The sequence below is a fragment of the Marmota monax genome, unplaced genomic scaffold (assembly GCF_021218885.2).
Source record: "Marmota monax isolate L192 unplaced genomic scaffold, Marmota_monax_Labrador192_F-V1.1 WCK01_AAM20220418_F8-fsc00223, whole genome shotgun sequence".
Taxonomy (NCBI): Eukaryota; Metazoa; Chordata; class Mammalia; order Rodentia; family Sciuridae; genus Marmota; species Marmota monax.
The window spans coordinates 1,495,652-1,516,158 of record NW_026692990.1 but is presented as its reverse complement, the minus strand read 5'-3'; the positions used below and the strand labels follow the sequence as shown (position 1 = coordinate 1,516,158).

General features: G+C 38.9%; 1 protein-coding gene across 4 annotated transcripts in view; it reads right to left on the bottom strand.

The window, feature by feature from the left end:
- The window catches only part of Phf8 (PHD finger protein 8), a 114,091-nt gene that overhangs the window by 80,386 nt on the left and 13,198 nt on the right, over window positions 1–20,507 (bottom strand). For all 4 annotated transcript variants that reach the window (XM_046452586.2, XM_058582039.1, XM_058582040.1 and 1 more), the window contains exons 3-4: window positions 2,981–3,066; window positions 2,494–2,602 (exon numbers count right to left, since the gene is read on the bottom strand). In XM_046452586.2, coding sequence (XP_046308542.2) covers window positions 2,494–2,602; window positions 2,981–3,066 — 195 coding nt within the window. The remainder of the gene's footprint in view (window positions 1–2,493; window positions 2,603–2,980; window positions 3,067–20,507) is intronic.

Sequence of the window (20,507 nt, the reverse complement as noted above, 5' to 3'; positions counted from 1 at the left end):
CTTAGCATAGATTGCTTTTACAACATTGAGGTATGATCCTGTTATCCCTAGTTTTTCTAGAGTTTTGAACATAAAGGGATGCTGTACTTTGTCGAATGCTTTTTCCGCATCTATCGAGATGATCATATGGTTCTTATTTTTAAGTCTATTGATGTGGTGAATAACATTTATTGATTTCCGTATACTGAACCAGCCTTGCATCCCAGGGATGAATCCTACTTGATCATGGTGTACAATTTTTTTGATATGTTTTTGTATCCGATTCGCCAGAATTTTATTGAGGATTTTTGCATCTAGGTTCATTAGAGATATTGGTCTGTAGTTTTCTTTCTTTGAAGTGTCTTTGTCTGGTTTAGGTATCAGGGTGATGTTGGCCTCATAGAATGAATTTGGAAGTTCTCCCTCCTTTTCTATTTCCTGAAGTAGCTTGAAAAGTATTGGTATTAGTTCTTCTTTAAAGGTTTTGTAAAATTCTGCTGTATACCCATCCGGACCTGGGCTTTTCTTAGTTGGTAGTCTTTTTATGGTTTCTTCTATCTCCTCAATTGATATTGGTCTGTTTAGGTTGTCTATATCCTCCTGACTCAATCTGGGCAGATCATATGACTTAAGAAATTTATCTATGCCTTCACTATCTTCTAATTTATTGGAGTATAAGGATTCAAAATAGTTTTTGATTATCTTCTGTATTTCTGAAGTGTCTGTTGTGATATTGCCTTTTTCATCCCGTATGCTAGTAATTTGAGTTCTCTCTCTTCTTCTCTTCGCTAGCATCGCTAAGGGTCTGTCGATTTTGTTTATTTTTTCAAAGAACCAACTTTTAGTTTTGTCAATTTTTTCAATTGTTTCTTTTGTTTCGATTTCATTAATTTCAGCTCTGATTTTAATTATTTCTTGCCTTCTACTTCTTTTGCTGTTGTTTTGCTCTTCTTTTTCAAGGATTTTGAGATGAAGTATGAGATCATTTATTTGTTGGTTTTTTCTTTTTTTAAGGAATGAACTCCAAGCAATGAATTTTCCTCTTAGAACTGCTTTCAATGTGTCCCATAGATTCCGATATGTTGTGTCTGTGTTTTCATTTATCTCTAAGAATTTTTTAATTTCCTCCTTGATGTCTTCTATAACCCATTGATCATTCAGTAACCTATTGTTCATTCTCCAATTGATGTATGCTTTTTCCTTCCTTCTTTTATCGTTGATTTTCAGTTTCATTCCATTATGATCAGATAAGATGCATGGTATTATCTCTACTCCTTTATATTGTCTAAGAGTTGCCCTGTGACATAATATATGATCTATTTTTGAGAAGGATCCATGTGCTGCTGAGAAAAAAGTGTAACTGTTTGATGTTGGGTGGTATACTCTATATATGTCAATTAGGTCTAGGTTATTAATAGTGTTATTGAGTTCTATAGTTTCCTTATTCAACTTTTGTTTGGAAGATCTGTCCAGTGGCGAGAGAGGTGTGTTGAAGTCTCCCATGATTATGGTGTGGTGGTCTATTAGACTCTTGAACTTGAGAAGAGTTTGTTTGACGAACATAGCTGCACCATTGTTAGGGGCATTTATACACAATGGAGTATTACTCTGCATTAAAAAATGACAAAATCATAGAATTTACAGGGAAATGGATGGCATTAGAGCAGATTATGCTAAGTGAAGCTAGCCAATCCCTAAAAAACAAATGCCAAATGTCTTCTTTGATATAAGGAAAGTAACTAAGAACAGAGTAGGGACAAAGAACAGGAGAAGAAGATTAACATTTAACAGGGATGAGAGGTGGGAGGGAAAGGGAGAGAGAAGGGAAATTGCACGGTAATGGAAGGAGACCCTCAGGGTTATACAGTGGAGGGGGTAGAGAGAGAGGAGGGGAGGGGAGGGGAGAGGTGGGGAGGGGGGAGGGTGGAGGATGGGAAAGGCAGCGGAGCACAACAGACACTAGTATGGCAATTTGTAAATCAATGGATGTGTAACTGATGTGAATCTGCAATCTGTGTATGGGGTGAAGGTGGGAGTTCATAACCCACTTGAATCAAAGTGTGGAATATGATATGTCAAGAAATTTGTAATGTTTTGAACAACCCACAATAAAAAATTAAAAAAAAAAAAAGATTCCTTCCAGCCGGTTCTAACACTTTGTGGGGGCATATAAATATCATCTTCTGACTTCTGGGAAGTCAGAAGATGATATTTATATTCTACTACCTTCCAATTACTGCACATTCTTGTATGTTTATTTGCAGTGGTGGGGACTGAACTTAGGGTATTGCACATGCTAGGACAAATTTTACAAGTGGACTATAATATATTGTGCACATCAAATTAAACTTTAGCTATTATTTCTCAGAAACTGACCAAAACAGAAATTTCCTCCCCAGAGGGAACTTAAGGAGCCCAGAAAATGTCCATGAATGGGGTGACACCTAATAGCACAGACATTGGAAAAGTTGAGAAGAGATGGGTTCCAGCCTCCCAGAGCCCTATGGTCCTCACCTGTCAAAAGTCCTACTGCGGAGTTCTCGAATGAACATAGGACTCCCAGTCTTCACTGGCTTCCCCTTGTGTGTATCATGCCCTTTTGAAGATCCACGGCGTTTTTTCACTAAGCCAGAAAAAGACACGAGATCATGAGTCAGAGTGGCCGTGATCTATGATTCCAAGAACAAAGTCCTCAACAGATTCTTCCTCTCTTCCTGTCTATCAACCCCAAAAAGTATCAGGAGTCAATGAGGCTCTCAGACTCAGGAAAGTTCCTAGTGAAGATGGGTGCTTTCTCTGGGCAATCCCCGGGAAGGAAGGCAGGTAAAGCTATACATTTCCGTCCTCTTGTTGCAGTAGCTGCTGACCTGCACAGGTTTCTGCTATTTCCTAAAGATGATGAATCTGAAGCACTCAGACAAAGGCAATCACCCTCCCAAGCTTCCTTTGTTCTCTCCCTCCTTTAGACCAACTTCTGATGGAAACTCTAAGATCTACTTACTAATGGAGGGACCATGTAAGACCTCACAGTTGGGGCAGTGGTACAGGTCAATGTCAGCAGCCTTCTCCTCTTCAACTCCAACACAACTGAAAAAGAAAAAAACGGCCAAGGTTTATAAAAATCTTATTTTTATAAGGTATAGAACAGTGTTGTTCAGTACAGTAGCTTGTCAGCATGGTAGCTATTAGTACATATGACTATTTACATTTAATTAAAATTAAGTAAATTTAAAATGCAGTTCCTTAGGCTGGGCTGTAGCTCAGTGGCAGGGCACCTAGCATGTGTGAGTCACTGGGTTCAATCACTAGCACCACATAAAAATGAAACAAATAAAATAAAGGCATACTGTCCATCTACAACAACAACAAAAATTTTAAAGTAAAACAAAATACAAGGGCTGGGGATTGGTAGAGTGCTTGCCCCACATGCACAAAGCCCTGAGTTCAATCCCCAGCACCACAAAAACAAAAAAAAAATAATAAATTAAAAAAATAAAATGCAGTTCCTCTATCACACTAGCTACATTTCAAGTGTTCAGTGGCCACATGTAGTTAGTTGCTACCATACTGAACAGATTATGAAACATTTTCATCAATGCAAAATTTCTTCTGATCTAAAATAATTATGACAAAGCTACACACAGTAAAGCTTCATTAAGACTTAAAATAGTCAAAGCTAGAAGAGATTCTATCCACAGAAATATAATATGAACCAAATATGTAATTTTACGTGTTCTAAATAGCCACATTTAAAAGGTAAAAAGAAACAAGGAAATCAATTTTAATAGTATTTTATTTAATTATATAACCAATATATCCAAAATACTTTTTCAACATATAGCAGAGGGCTGGGCATATAAAACAGTGGTAGAGCACTTGCCTAGAATGTGTGAGTCCCTCAGTTCAATCCCCAGTGCCACAAAATCAACATACAATCAACATATAATCCAAATTTTAAACTATTGAGATCCTTTATTAAATGAAAAGCACTAAAAATATTTTATAGTTAATAATGTTTATGAGTGATTATTTCTTGCTTTTTATTTGTATTTTCTATCTCTACAATGAAATTAGACCATGCTCATATACTGTCTGGGATCAAGATCCCAACACACCACAATATTCCCAAATAATAATCCTGTGTCTGTAAACCTATAGCTTATCAATAAATTGTGGCTATCAATATTAACTTTGAGGGGTTTTCTTTAAAGACTCAATCACGAAAGTATATAGCACAATCTGGCACACAGTAAGTAATCAATAAGTGATAGAAAAATAGTATGAACAAAAATATTAGCTAAGTAAAAAATTTATTTTGGAAAAGGATTGGTCTATTATAGACCAGAAATAAAGAAAAAAATACCCTGGATCCTTTGCCACAGAAAGTCTAAGAAGCATTGTACACCTTGCAAGTGGAAGCTCTTGCCTTGCAAACAGAAGCTATAAGTTCCCCAAGATCCTCTCATAACTCAGGGCAGCACTGTGAGCAGATATCACCCTCACCCTCCAGTGAGATAAGATCACCTCTCCTCTACCTTTGTGTAAGATCTCCCATTCCTCTCAGTTTCATACTATGTAGCTGTACTACTTTCTATTCTTTTTCATCACTGCCAGTACCCATTTCCCCAATAAACCCCCCTTTTATCACTGAAGAACCTACTCACAGATTCATTTTACCCTAAGTCCTGCCAATATACTATGTGGTATCAGCATCAACATGGAGGCCCAACATCCTGGGCTCTTAGTTCTTTGATCTTCTCATCTTCCAACACTATTACCTCCACTCCTATTTCAGCTACCAACTTTCATGGCCATCCCCCAGATATTGTCAACAAAGAGCAATTGCTTCATCTCTGGAATACGAAATTTATACATCACTCTCTCTGACCACAAGTATATACTTCCAGCACTCACTCACTACACCTTGCTTTGTCCTTAGAATATCTTGATCCTTCTACTTTTCACCTATTCACCTCTTCTCAACTTTGTTCTATTTTCCTATCTAGCTTAGACTCCATAGCTGGGTATGGTGGGGATCACCTGCAACCATAACCTAATCAGGAGGCTAGGGCAGGAGTATCAAATTCAAGGCCAGTCTGGGAAACTTATTAAGACTCTATTTTCAAAATAAAATTTAAAAGCTGTGAGCAGATACTGTGACACTAAGGAGACTGAGGCAAGAGGATCACAAGTTCGAGGACAGACTCAACAACTTAGCAAGATCCTCAGAAACTTAGAAAGATGATGTCTCAAAATAGAAAATAAAAAAGAACCAGGGATGTGGCTCAGTAATAAAGCATCCCAGGTTCAATTTCCAATACCAAAATGGAGTGGGGACACTGGGGATGTAGCTCAGTGCTTGCCTAGCATGATCAAGGCCCTGGGTTTGATCCCAAGTTTTGGGGAAAAAAAGAAAGAAAATTCCTCCCTCCAGCATTCTCTTACAGATATCCTCACTTGCCCCACCGTCTTCCACCCCATGTAAACTCCAACCATGGCTCAATCCAACTACATAAAATTGTACCACTGGATGTGGCTAGAGAGAAATCACACATTGTATCGGGGGCACGATAAATTTACACTGTCCAAAATAATCCTCCAAAAATTCCCTAACTCAGCTCTTCCCCATGATCCACAGTGGATTTCAAATCTCTGATCTACTACTTCCCTCTTCTTTCTCAGCAAATAACCTTGCTTCCTACTTCTTAGAGAAAATGAAGTAATCAGATAGAAACTATCTAATCTCCCCACCACCAAATCTACCTCCTTATAAATCCATCTTTTCCTCCTCCTACAATGAAAGTACCCCTTTCTTTCCTTCTAAAGCCAGTGCTTAAATCCAGGTTACATCTTTTCTTACATTTTCAATCAATTATTCCTTCTTTCTGCAGTATCTGCAACCTCTTCCTCTTTACCTCTTTCAAAATAACATTTAAACAAACCCATTGATCTTTGCAAACAAAAAAGATAAGACCCATCTATGCACATTCCTTTCCTCACTGCTATCTGATCCTCTCTAACTCTTCACATCCAAACCTATATATTTCATAATTACCCTTTTTTTGAATAGGTTATAGTTGTACATGGTACAATCTTCAAAAGGCACAGTAGTATATATAGTAGAAAGTTTCTCTATCACTCATAGTTGCTCAGTAATAACCAGAGGCGTTCTACCAGATTCAAAATGATGAAAATTATTTTTAGGGTTGCAATATTTACTTTCTCATTGCCTGCTATATAGGGTGACTGTAGTTCCCAGCTTCTTTAAAACAGATCTCACCAATGACCCTAATCTCTTCATTAATATATGCATTAAGCACTTATCTCCTTTATCTCACTTGACTTCTTGGCACCATTTCCATACTGCCAGCCCTGCACTCTCTCCATTGATAAGATTTCTACCCCTGACTTTCATAACACCCCATGGGCATGCTGATGCCTATTCCTTTAGCTAATGTTTAATGAGATAATATTTAATGAATATCTGCCAGGCCATGGTTTAGGGGCTGGTAAGACAAAGATACAAAACAAGGCATATAAAAATCCCTGCCCTCATGGAGCTGACATTCTTGCAGGGAATGCAAACAAGAAACAAGATAAACCAATACAATCAATCAGTGATGTATATTGTAATTAGATAGTGAGAAGAGCCAAATAGAAAAATTAAAGCAGGAAAGAGAATATGTGTGTGTACATCAGTTGGGTATGCTTGGGATAAGAAGTGCTTCAGATTTTTTCAAGTTTTTCAGATTTTGGAACATTTGCATACACACACACACACACACACACACACACACACACTGCCTTGTTTTGTATCTTTGTCTTACCAGCCCCTAAACCATGGCCTGGCAGATATTCATTAAATGTTATCTCATTAAACATTAGCTAAGGAATAGGCACCAGGGTACCCATGGGTTGCCCATGTATATGTGTATATTCTTTACTAGTTGAGTACCTGTAACATGAAAATCTGAATTTCAGAGCATTTCAGATATCAGATTAGGGATGTCCAACCTGTATATACAAGTTCACACACAAACACACACACACACACACACACACACACACACAATGGGGGTGAGGAAAAAAATGATTGTGGGGTGAAATAATAGGTTAGGGAAATCAGGGAATGACTAACAAAATGAGTTTTGAATAAAGACCTCAAGACAATAAGAGAGCAGACCATATGGATATGTGGGAAGAATACCCCAATTAGAATAGCATGCCTAGAATATTCAAACAAAAGAAAGGAGAAATGTTGTTCTGGAATAGAGAGTGAGGAAGATAGTAACAGTTCAGGAAAGAAATAAGGTCATATAGTAGAGTTTTGTAGGACACTGTTAAGGACTTTGGCTTTTCCTGAGTAAAAAACTAGGGAATCATAGGAGGATTGTGAACAGGGATATATAATATAGTCATATTTGTCTCTATCTGTTCCTTCTGTTTCCTAGTGAACCTTTTCTCTTGTCTAGTCTATAAATACTGCCTGGACACTAGTTCCTCACTTTCCCTCACTGATCTCACTCTCAGGTCCATGTGTCCTGTATACACTTAGAACTCAACACCAAGTATTTCAGCTGAGATTCATAATCTTCCTCCAAATTTCTAATGAGTATTTCTACTTGATAGCCCATTTATATATTTAAAATTCAACATTAAAACTACATTTCTCCTCCTGTCAGCCCCTAAACCTTCTCTCTCTCTCTCTCTCCCTCCCTCCTTCCCTCCCTCCTTCAACAAATAGTACCATAACTTCACCAGACACTTAAGCCAGAAACCTGGCAGCCATCACTGACTTGCCTCTCATCCCTTCCCTTCACTATATTCTGAAGTAGATATCTAGCATCTACTTAAGAATTCAGTCTTGCCAGGTGCTGTGGCACATGCCTGTAATCCCAGCAGCTCAGGAGGATGAGGTAGGAAGATCATAAGTTCAAAGCCAGGCTCAGCAAAAGCGAGGTACTAAGCAACTCAGTGAGACCCTGTCTCTAAATAAAATACAAAATAGGGCTGAGAATGTGGCTCAGTGGTTGAATGCCCCTGAGTACTCCCCAACAACAACAACAAAAAAAAGAAATCAGGCTTTAGAGATAGACCACCTGTGGTTCTTTGTCTTTTGTTGGGACTTTCCATTTTGTTTTTTTTATATATATATTTTTGTAGTGCCAGGGATTAAATCCAGGGCCTCACCTATGCTAGGCAAGGGCTCTACTACACTGAGCTATATTCCTAGCACTTCACCTATATTTAAATCCTGGCTATGCACTGGGGACATGGTAGCACAGGACTATGATCCCAGAAACTTGGGAGACTGAGGCAGGAGGATTGCAAATTGAATGCCAGTCTCAGCAATTTAGCAAGAGCCTGTCTCAAAATAAAAAAATAAAAAGGACTGGTGATATAGCTCAGTGGTAGAGTGCCCCAGGGTTCAATCCCAAGTAACGTGGAAAAAATAAAATAAAATTCTGGGAATGCTGCTTACTAGCTTTATATTTAACCCCTCTGTGCTTCAGTTTCCTCATCCTTAAATTATCTAAAGTAAATGAGCTGTTAGGCATGGTGGCGCATGCCTATAATGGCAGTGATTTAGGAGGCTGAGGCAGAAGGATCTCAAATTCCAGGCCAGAATCAGCAACTTAATGAGACTCTGTCTCAAAATAAAAAATAAAAAGGGCTGAGGATGTGACTTAGTGGTAAAGTACCCCTGGGTTAAATGCCCAGTACCCAAAATATAAATAAGTAAGTAAATGAATAAACATAAAGTGTTTAAAATAGTGTCTGAATAAATGTTCTAAATTTCTAGCACACGCTTCGCTGTCTCATCACACACAAAACAAATTCAAAAGTAAAATTATTAAGAATTTCAGAACAATGTCAGAGCAATAATCTCAGGTGTGGGGCCTCATGTGATTACAGTAATCATATGCACATGAATCCATCCTTGTCCTAAAAAGCAGGCTGAGGATGTCAGTGGTAGAACACTTGCCAGCATGGATAAAGCCTTGGATTCTATCCCTAGCACCTCAAAAAAAGAAAACTAAAAACAAAAAGCCAGCTGAACTCTCTGTATTATGTTCTTTCTTATCTCTGGGCTTCATCACACATGGCTCCCTCTACCTGGACCATTCCCATTCTTCTTCCCTGCTGCTGTGGCATCCCCCCCCACACACACACATACTCTATCCCTATTTCAGTCCTCACCATGCTGACCTGCAACTGCTCACTTATTTGCTGTCTGCCCTTACTACATTTACTAGACTATATATTCTGACCAACAAAGTCCTTGCCTTCTCCATTTTGCTGTCTTACTCAACATTCACTGACCTAGGTAACTCCTGAGATCATGAAGACAAACGAAAATTGGGTTTCTGGGGGCTGGAGTTGTGGCTCAGTGGTAGAGTGCTTGCCTAGCATGCGTGAGGCACTGAGTTTGATTCTCAGCACCACATATAAGCAATTAAATAAATAAAAGGCCCATCAATAACTAATAAAAATATTTTAAAAAAAAGAAAATTGGATTTCTGGCTGCACTGTCTTAATAATTACCACCTGAAACCCAGAATGGTCAGTACTCTTTTGTTCTCAATGGCTTCCATAGTGAAGAGGAGAATTATTATAGGTCCAGTTCTTGAAATTAAGATGAATTATCTCCAACATGTCCTGCAGAGCCTGGCACATGACAGGCACTCAATAAATATTTATTAAATAAATGAGTACATAAATGAACAAATATTCATTATACACAGGATACGGCCCTCATGGAGTGGATGTTCTAGAGGGAGAGACAAACAGGTGGTGCCAGAATAGTTTCTTAAGTGCTAAAATAATAAAGCAAGGTAACAGGACAGTGAGTGAATGAGTAAATTTGAAGCCTGCACAAAAGGAACTGAGAAAAAAACTGAGCTATAAACTTAATATATATTATTATATTCAATCTCCACAATATCAGGGCATTCAATAAATTATTCAGAGACATAAAACACAGAGGTTAAAAATACAGACTTGAAAACCAAACTGTCTAGATTTGAATCTCACCTTTGCCCCTTACTAGCTGTCAGTAGGCATTATATAATTCTTTCTGTGCCTGTTTTTGAATCTGTGAAATTGAAGTATTCACCTTATAGGGTTGTTATGAGGATTCTTATTGAAAAATAAGAAATAGATAACATATTTAAGAGTACCTGACACATGATAAATAATAGCTATCATCACCATCAATATTATCATAATTTAACAGATGGGCAATATGAGTCCAAGCAGTTAAGCAAATTGCTGGCAACTAAAAAACATACAGCTGGGTGTGGTGGCATACCTCTGTAATCCCAGTGGCTTGGGAGGCTGAGGCAGGAGGATGTTGAGTGCAAAGGCAGCCTCAGCAAAAGCAAGGTGTTAAGCAACTCAATGAGACCCTGTCACTAAACAAAATACAAAATAGGGTTGGGGGATGTGGCTCAGTGGTTCAGTGCCCCTGAGTTTAATTCCTGGTACCTCCCTCCAAAAAATAAAATAAATAAATTTAAAAACTAGTAAGTGTTTTTGGTGACAAGATCCAGTCCTTCGAGAAAAAAATCCAGTCCTGCCAAGGACATCAGATTTCACTGTCCTTTTCAGCTTCTTCAGTACTTACCTTCCATAAAATATTTGATGCCCCCCCCGCCCCAGACACACCTCCACATACACAAAACTAGCAAATAGCAGAACAGGACAAAATTTCAGGTCTTCATGACTTCATACACCACTAAACATGTAACTAGAATATAATGTGGGTCATTAATAGAGCCAAATGCTTCAAGAACAGACAAGTGGGCACTCAATTCTTTCAGCATTATGGAACTGACTGGGAGCTGAAGGTTGGAGATGACTGAGAGGTTACAAGGTTTGCTCAAGAGCCTGTCTGGCTGATCCGCTCAATCTCTGCTCTCTGTAAGTACTCAAGGAGTCAGGTCCTGTTACTCCTGTGCCCTAGAAAGTATATCTTCATTCATGAATAAGGTGGGAAAGCAATATATTTTACCTTCCTTCATTCAAAACATAACAGAAAAATTCAAGTCAATCTCTGGTTTCCTAAAACCACATTGACCATACAAAACACAATTGTAAAACCAGAAGCAGAGGCATCTACCATTCTCATCAGTGGTTCCCCAGGCCTCCAGACACAGAGGACCTGAAGGGGTGCAAGATGCACTGAACAAGTTTCCAGGGCACTCCTTTGTCTATCCAGTTGAGACACATTAGTCCGCCATATATCAGGCTTCACTAAATTCTGAGTGCACCAAAAGAATAACTTCACATGAACTGACATGCACACAAAATAGGCTGTTATCTTTATCTCTCTCTCTCTCAAAAAAAATAAAAACCCTCTTGTAACCCTCTCAGTCACTGCTGCATTTGTTCCCCTTTATAACAAAACTCCTCAAAATGCAGTCATCCTTGACTTCTTTCTTTCAATTTCTCAATCTTATCTGCCAGCAAATCCTGTATCAATATGTATTCAAAAATATAACTACTTTTCATCATCATGGAGTGTTATCTAAGACAGCACTCTCTAACCAGACTAGTGTTTCCTCAAATTTTAGGAACATCAGAAACACAAGGAGGGGTTATTTAAACATAGATTCCAGGGTGAGGGGGTTGTGGCTCAAGTGGTAGAGTACTTGCCTAGCATGTGTGAGGCACTGGGTTCAATCCTCAGCACCACATAAAATAAAGATATTATATCCACCTAAAACTAAAAAATAAATACTTAAAAAAAAACATAGATTCCCAGGCCCCATCCCTAGAGATTTTGATTCAGCAGGTCTGAGGTGGGTCTGTTTTTTTTTTAAACTTTTTTTAAAATATTTTATTTTTTAGTTGTAGTTGGACACAACACCTTTATTTCACTTATTTATTTTTATGTGGCACTGAGGATTGAACCCAGGGTCACGCATGTGCGAGGCAAGCACTCTACCGCTGAGCCACAACCCCAGCCCTGTGGTGGGTCTTATAAATGTGAATTTCTAACAAGTTCCCAAGTGATGCCCATACTGTTAGTCCAAAAACCACACTTTGGGAAATAATGATTGACAGTAACCCCCAAATTTTCCCTGCTTCTATACTTGCTCCTCATCTTGAGTCTGTTCTCACAAAAGTCAAAGCCTAAGTTAGATCACAGATCACAGGTCTCCTTTACTCAAAACCTTTCTGTGGCTCCCATCCCTTCCAGAGTAAAATCCAAAACCTTCCAACAGTCCATAGGGCTTATATCTGTGGTTCTTAAATTTAAGCAAGCATTAGAATCATCCTGGGCCCGACCCCCAAAGTTTCTGATTCAGTAAATCTGAGGTAGTATGCAAGAATTGGCCTAACCAGTTCCCAGGTAATGACGATCCTGTTCATCTAGGGACCACACTTGGAGAATCACTGCCCTTTGTGATCTACACCCCTATCCCCACCCTTAAAGTCAACTTCTACTACTCTCCCCTCACTCATTCTGCTCCTATAGGATTGGCCTCTTGGCTGTGACTGAAATGATAACATGCCAGACCTACTCTCCACTCAAACCTTTTATTTTCTGTACCTGGAACATTCTTCCTGGACTTATCAGCATGGTTTCTTTTCTCAATTTCCTGCAAGCATCTGCTCATATGTAACTATCCATAATCACCCTATGTAAAATAACCAGGCCTCCAGTGCTGAGGGTGGCCATCCCTCTTCTGCTCACCTACTCTTATCTATACCATTTATCATCACTTGACACAAGATATACTTAGCTGTTAGTTCCCTGTTCCACATCCATTGCTGTATCCATTCACACAGTGTCTAGAACAATGCCTAGCATTATGTATTGAATGAATACATAAATGAGTGAATAAATGGCCAGGCACTGTGGTGCACGCCAGTAATCCCAGTGGCTCAGGAGGCTGAGGCAGGAAGATCACAGGTAAGGACAAAGCAAGCCGCAGCAATGGCAAGGCACTAAGTAACTCAGTGAGACCCTGTCTATAAATAAAATACAAAATAGGGCTGAGAATGTGGCTCAGTGGTTGAGTACCTCTGAGTTCAATCCTCAGTATCCTCCCTGCAAAAATAATAATAATAATAATAATAATAATAATAATAATAGTGAGTAAATGAATCATTCCATCTAATTTCCTAGCCTGAAATTATCTAGAAGTCACAGCCTATGTCTTCTTTATCTCTGTCTTCCATAGTTCTTAGCTTACCCTTAGCAAATATATTGTATCTATTCAATAAATATTTATTGCATGAATCATCCAAGTGACAGGCAAAATTGAGAATCTACTATGCCAAGGACTGTGATAGATGTTTTCTGGACTTTGTTAAACCTCACAGCAGCCATATAAAATTAAGATTACCCATGTTTTAAAGCTAATAAAATGGAAGCACAGAGATGTGAAACAATGTGCCCAAAGTCACAGAACTAGAAAATGGATGAGCTGGGATTATAGGACAGGTTTCACTGACTCCCAGGCCACTGGCCTGTTTCAAAATGGACTCTCATTTAGCTGCTATAACTTAGTCCTGACCATCCATGATGCCTATCAGATTTTCCACTGAATCCTGATTTTCTATGGTACCCTCCACCTCAGGGATGCTGACCACCCATGCTTTGGTGTTGAGAGCCACAGCCGAAGGGGCCCCAGCAAACTTCCAGCTGCCAGCAAACTTCCAGCTGCCGGCTGATGATTGGCTCACAGCGGCCCCAGCAACATCTAGCTGATTGGCTCCTCTGCGGTGATGCTCATTGGGCTGTTTCCCTGCCCTTTCAGACCACAGAGCTGCTCATTGGGGGACTTTTTTGGCTCCGCCCACGTGACCCAGCCAATCGGCCTCAAGAGCAGGAGGATTGTGGGAGGTGGAGAGAAGCTTGAGGGGGAGAGAGAGGCTTGTGGAAAGCCGGTGGTGGCAGTTGGGCTCTGAGGGTTTTTCCTGAGGAGCTGTGTGGTTTGGTGTGTGGTTCTAAAAATAAAGTTAGTTTCTTTTGACAAGTGGCTCCTGATTGTGCCCAGCCAGACTGCGGCATTTGGTGGCTCGCACGGGGAGCGACTGAGGGTAAGTGAAACTGCTCGCCCCTGAGGGCAGGGCGAGAGGATGGGTAGCCATTTTAAGATTCCTCTTTTATTTTCCTTCACTTTTGTTTTAAGTTGCCTGTCCCTGGAGATGAGTGAGACGGAAGAAAAACCGCTCACATCTGAGGAAAAACTATTTACGTCTGAGGAACAGATAGGGAGAAAGGACGGATGCACATGTCAGGAGGATAGAAAGGCCATAATGACTTTTTGTTGTTCCCTTTTTATTTCATTCTGTCTCGGTTTTGTTTGGTGTCATCTTGTTGGGTTGTATTATAGTAGAAATAAGGGATCAGAAATTAGTAAAAAACAAACTGAAAGAGTGTTAAGTAAATTGTTAGAGGAAGGAGGCATCTCAGTAAAATCAAGAACAATCAGGGCATACGTTGATACAATACAAAAATGTAGCCCATGGCTTTTTAAGGAGGAGTTGTTAAATATATCACAATGGAACCATCATGGTGAAGATTTAAAAAGAATAGAAAAGAAAAGCCCAGGGACTCTGCCAGTTGGCACATTGCCATTGTGGACGTTCATATCTTGTTTGCTTAGTCCAAAGCCTTCAGTTCAGACAATGGTAGAGGAAGAAGAAGACATAATGATTCAAGTAAAAGAGAAGGTCTCTCAAGTTAGTCAGACAGAGGAAAAGATTCAAGTAAAAGAGAAGGCCTCTCAAGCTAGTCAGACAGAGAAAGAAAGTGTAAAACAGAAAAAGCCATCAGGGGGAAAGTTACAACAGGAGACTGCTACTAACACCTTTCTATCACCAGAGGGTGTAAGTGTCCAACCAACAGCACCACCTCTACAGGAGACTGCTACTAACACCTTTCTATCACCAGAGGACGTAAGTGTTCAACTAACAAGGCCACCTCCATATGCTGGGAGGTCCCCAACCCCCGCAGTTGATAGTTGGGATCCTGAGACAAGATCTCAAATATTAACATGCCCTGTATTTGAGGCAGGAGGGCAGCGATTTTACCAAGTTTTAAATTTCAAAACAGTGAAGCAGCTAAAAGAGGCTGTAACAACCTATGGTCCTCAAGCACCCTTCACTGTAAGCATGGTCGAATCCATTAACAACTTGAACATGACGCCAGCAGATTGGGCTAATATGTGTAAAGCTGTGCTAAATGGAGGACAATACCTGTTATGGAAGGTTGCCAATGAGGAATTTTGCAAGGAGACGGCTAGGCGAAATGCAGCAGCTGGTTATCCTCAGAGAAATCTAGATATGTTGTTAGGAAAGGGACCTTATGAGGATCAGCAGCAACAAATTGCATATGATCCTGGCGTATACGCACAAATTGCTGCAGATGCAATTAAGGCATGGAAGACTTTACAAGGACATGGAGGTTTACAAGGTCAATTATCTAAGGTAATACAAGGAGCTAATGAACCTTATGCTGAATTTGTAGATAGGCTTATTCAAACAGCTACCAGAGTTTTTGGGAATACAGAACAAGCAATGCCATTACTAAAACACCTGGCTTATGAGCAAGCGAATCGTTGGTGCAGAGATATCATTAGACCATGGAAACATGAAGATTTAAACACATATATTAAATTATGTAGAGACATTAATGAACAAGAGCAAGTCGTGGCAGCTGCAGGAAAACAGGCTTTAGATGCCAGAGACATTAATGAACAAGGGCAAATTGTGGCAGATGCAGTAAAACAGGCTTTAGATGCCAGGCCAAGAACATGCTACAATTGTGAACAAACAGGACATTTTAAAAGGAATTGCCCCATTGGAGGAGGGTTTAACAAAACTAGGTATCAAAGGAGTGGAATACCAGGTATTTGCCCACGATGCCGTAGAGGGAGACATTGGGCTAATGAATGCCGTTCTCAAACCACCATAGAGGGTACTCCATTATCAAAAAACGAACAAGGACCAGGTGTTTATCCACGATATCGTGGAGAAAGGCATCGGGCTCCATTGCCAAAAAATGGACAGGGGGGCCCAATGCTCCGGGGCCCAAAACCACAAATATACGGAGCACTGGAGGAACCCAGCAACCCCATCAGGGTAGTGCCCAGGACACATTGTCCATCAGATCCCTCATCAGACAAACCAGAGGGAGCGCAGGGTTGGACATCTGCGCCTCCGCCAGAGCAGTACTAACTCCAGAGATGGGAGTTCAAATCATTCCCACAGGGGTGAAAGGACCTCTTCCCAAAGGAACAGTAGGCTTATTATTGGGACGCAGCTCTTCTACTCTAAAAGGACTTATGATAAGTCCTGGGGTAATTGATCCCGATTATGAAGGTGAAATAAAAATTATAGCCAGTTCTCCAAAGGGTATATCAGTAATTTCACCAGGAGATAGAATAGCACAGTTACTAATAATACCCAGCCTACATGATAAATTTTCCAGTCGTACTGTAGAAAGAGGTTCCAAGGGATTAGGCTACACAGGTGTAGATTGGGCTATGCTTTCTTTAAATTTAGATTCTCGCCCCATGCTAAAACTAAATATTCAAGGACATGAATTTAATGGGCTACTGGATACAGGTGCAGACTTTAAGCATCATCTCTCGTCAAGAATGGCCAAAACATTGGCCATTACAACAAGCCACTCAAACGCTTCGAGGCCTAGGAGTGGCAACTAATCCCCATAGAAGTGCAATGGTATTAGATTGGAAGGATCCTGAAGGATGTGAAGGAACTATACAGCCATATGTATTGGATCATCTTCCCGTAAATTTATGGGGACGAGATGTCCTAGATCAATTAGGTTTGACATTAACAAATAACATCAACCAAAATGTACCCACTATTATGACTAGACAAGGTTTTAGGAAAGGAAAAAGATTAGAAAAACAAGAACAAGGTATAGCAGCACCAATACAAATAGATCAAGGAACAGACAGACATGGGTTGGATTTTCAGAAAGGGCCACTGAGACAATAAAAATTACTTGGAAATCAGAAAGACCAGTATGGGTTCCTCAGTGGCCCCTGACTAAAGAAAAGATACAAGCAGCCCATGACCTGGTCAAACAACAATTAGCAGAAGGACATATACAACCTTCTGTATCTCCCCATAATACTCCCATTTTTGTCATCAAAAAGAAATCTGGTAAATGGAGATTATTGCAAGATTTAAGAGCCATTAATAATGAGATGGTTATTATGGGACCTGCTCAATCAGGGATTCCTCAGTTGTCTGCTTTGCCAAAAACCTGGTATGTTTTAGTTATAGATATTAAAGATTGTTTTTTTTTCGATTCCAATTCATCCTGAGGATAGTCCACGTTTTGCATTTACTATCCCTGCACTGAATCATGAAGGTCCTGATCAGAGATATGAATGGAAAGTACTCCCTCAAGGGATGGCTAACAGCCCAACTATGTGTCAAATTTATGTTAACAAAGTAATCCAGCCACTTAGAAATCAAAATCCTGAACTACAAATATTTCACTATATGGATGATGTATTATTAGCACACAAAGATAAAAACACATTGCTAGAATGTTATGCCACACTTACAAACTTATTAAAAAATTATAATCTAGAGATAGCAATAGATAAAGTACAAGTAAATTTTCCAATTAATTATTTAGGAGTTCTATTATCCTCAACCATGGTCCGTCCACCAAAAATTCAAATACGAGTAGATCAACTCAAATCACTTAATGACTTTCAAAAGTTATTAGGAGACATAAATTGGATAAGGCCTTATTTAGGTATACCAACAGGAGAGTTGGGACCTTTATTTGATATCCTAAAAGGTCCATCAGATCCAAATTCACCCCGAATGTTAACGCCTGAAGCAAGAAAGGCATTAAAAATCATTGAAACATATATGGAAAATATGCATTTGGATAGAATTGATATAAGTTTGCCTTTATTATTTATTGTACTACCAACAAAAAATATTCCTACAGGAGTATTTTGGCAAGAAGGTCCATTATTATGGATACATTTATCTTATTCTCCTAACACTATTCTTACTAGGTATCCTGAGGCTGTAGGACAATTAATACTCAAAGGAATAAAAGCAGCAAAGGGAGTGTTTGGAATTTCTCCCAATAAAATTATTACTCCATATACTATGAATCAAATTGATGAGTTAGCTAATGAGTTAAATACTTGGGCAATAATCATGTGCAAATCTAATGTTTCATTTGATAACCACTTACCATCTAATCCTTTATTGTCTTTTTGGTCATTGCATCCTGTAATTTTTCCAAAAATGACAAGAAAAACACCTATCATGAATGCTCCAAATATATTCACTGATGGGTCAAATAATGGTACAGCAGCAGTAGTTACCCCTGATCAAACTTTTACATTTTTAGTACCCAAACAATCGGCTCAAAAGGTAGAGCTTAATGCAGTTTTACAAGCTTTTGTGATGTTTAAAGATTCTGTATTTAATTTATTTTCTGATAGTCAGTATGTAGTTAATGCTATAGTATCTCTTGAAGATGCTGGTAGGATTTCCCCTTCTTCTACCGTTTTCTCTTTGCTTTCCACTATACAAAGTCTAATCTGGGACAGAAAAGATCCATTCTTTATAGGACATATCAGGGCACATACAGGATTGCCTGGAGCCCTTAGTTTGGGCAATGATTTAGGAGATAAAACTACACATGACATACATATTTTTTCTACACTAGAAGAAGCTATAAATTTTCATAAAAAGTTCCATGTCAATGCTAATACTTTACAAAAGCGTTTTAAAATAACTAAGGAACAAGCTAGACAAATAATAAAACAATGTCAAAATTGTGTGACCTTTTTACCACAAGTTAATCTTGGAGTCAATCCTAGAGGATTGATACCTAACCATATTTGGCAGATGGACGTCACACACTTGCCAGAATTTGGAAAATTAAAATATTTGCATGTTACAGTTGATACTTCTTCTGGATTTTTGATGGGCTCCCTTCATGCCGGAGAAAAAACTAAAGATGTTATAGCTCATTGCTTACAAAATTTTGCCACTGTGGGTGTTCCAAAACAGTTAAAAACAGATAATGCCCCTGGTTATACTTCTCCCTCTTTTAAACAATTTTGCTCAACATTTGGCATTACTCATATAACAGGAATCCCATACAATCCACAGGGACAAGGCATAGTTGAAAGAGCTCATCAAACTATTAAAATGTACTTATTAAAGCAAAAAGAAGGAATTGGGAAGGGGTATATATTCCCCAAAGATAAACTTAAAATAACCCTTTTTACTCTAAACTTTTTAAATTTGGATTCATCAGGACTTAGTGCTGCGGAAAGGCATATGTGTCCAAAAAATGTACATAAGCCCAAGGTACTTTGGAAGGATATTCTAACAGGACAATGGAAAGGTCCTGACCCAGTAATTGTCTGGAGTTGGGGGTCTGCTTGTGTGTTTTCACAGGGAGAACAGCAGCTGATTTGGATTCCAGAGAGATTAACCAAGGTCCTGACCCAGTGATTGTCTGGAGTCGGGGGTCTGTTTATGTGTTTCCACAGGGAGAACAGCAGCCAATTTGGATTCCAGAAAGATTAACTAAAGCGATTTCTACAGACCAAAAAGAAGATGATTTGGCTCAAATCCATAACAACTGATATCCAAAACTCCAGTTTGGCTATTCTTACATCTGCAACAGAACCAGGATGCTTTTTTCAATATCTATTTTATTATTGCCCTTTGCCATATCATGAAGTTCTATTTTGTTTTTTGAGCTCATACAGACCTAGGTTAATGTTTTGCTGATCAGTTCTATTTTTTGACTATAGAGTTTTTAAACATTGCAATGGAGATTTCACCTGTAAAAAGTTATAAGGCCTTTACTATAATGTTATGTGTTGTATGTATTATATTATGTGTGCACACTTGTGTTTTGTGTTATATGTTTGAATGTATGTATGTCCATATATCATATATGATGAGCGCTCATGATAAAATGGATCCAAATATTTTTTTTTTCACGTGATTTATATGGTTTAATTTAAATTGGGTAAACAACTGTTGAGGATTGTTTTAATATGTAAACAAAAAAGAAGGTTAACAGATCTGTTTGTTTACTTTCACCTTTCCTTTTCATTATATTTAATAATTCTCTTAAAGATAATGTAAATTGTTAAGAAAATTGTTTTCTTTTAGTGCCTTCTGTAATGTTACATAATTTTTTCTTTAGCCATTATTGCCAAAATTCCTATCTTCATCCCAGTGCCGGTGAAGACAATGTAAATTGTTAAGAAAATTGTTTTCTTTTAGTGCCTTCTGGAATGTTACATAATTTTTTCTTTAGCCATTATTGCCAGAATTCCTATCTTCATCCCAGTGCTGGTGAAGTCAAAGATAAAACCAATCTACAGCTTCTACAATAGCCATCACTGAACTGCTTGCAGAACTTGCCTGGACACATTGTGAGCTCACCTGTATGCATTGTGAACTATCTGTTGGTGCAGCGACTTGTGGTAGTGTTGGGGTATTTTTGCTGATGATGTCATTGGTGGTACAAT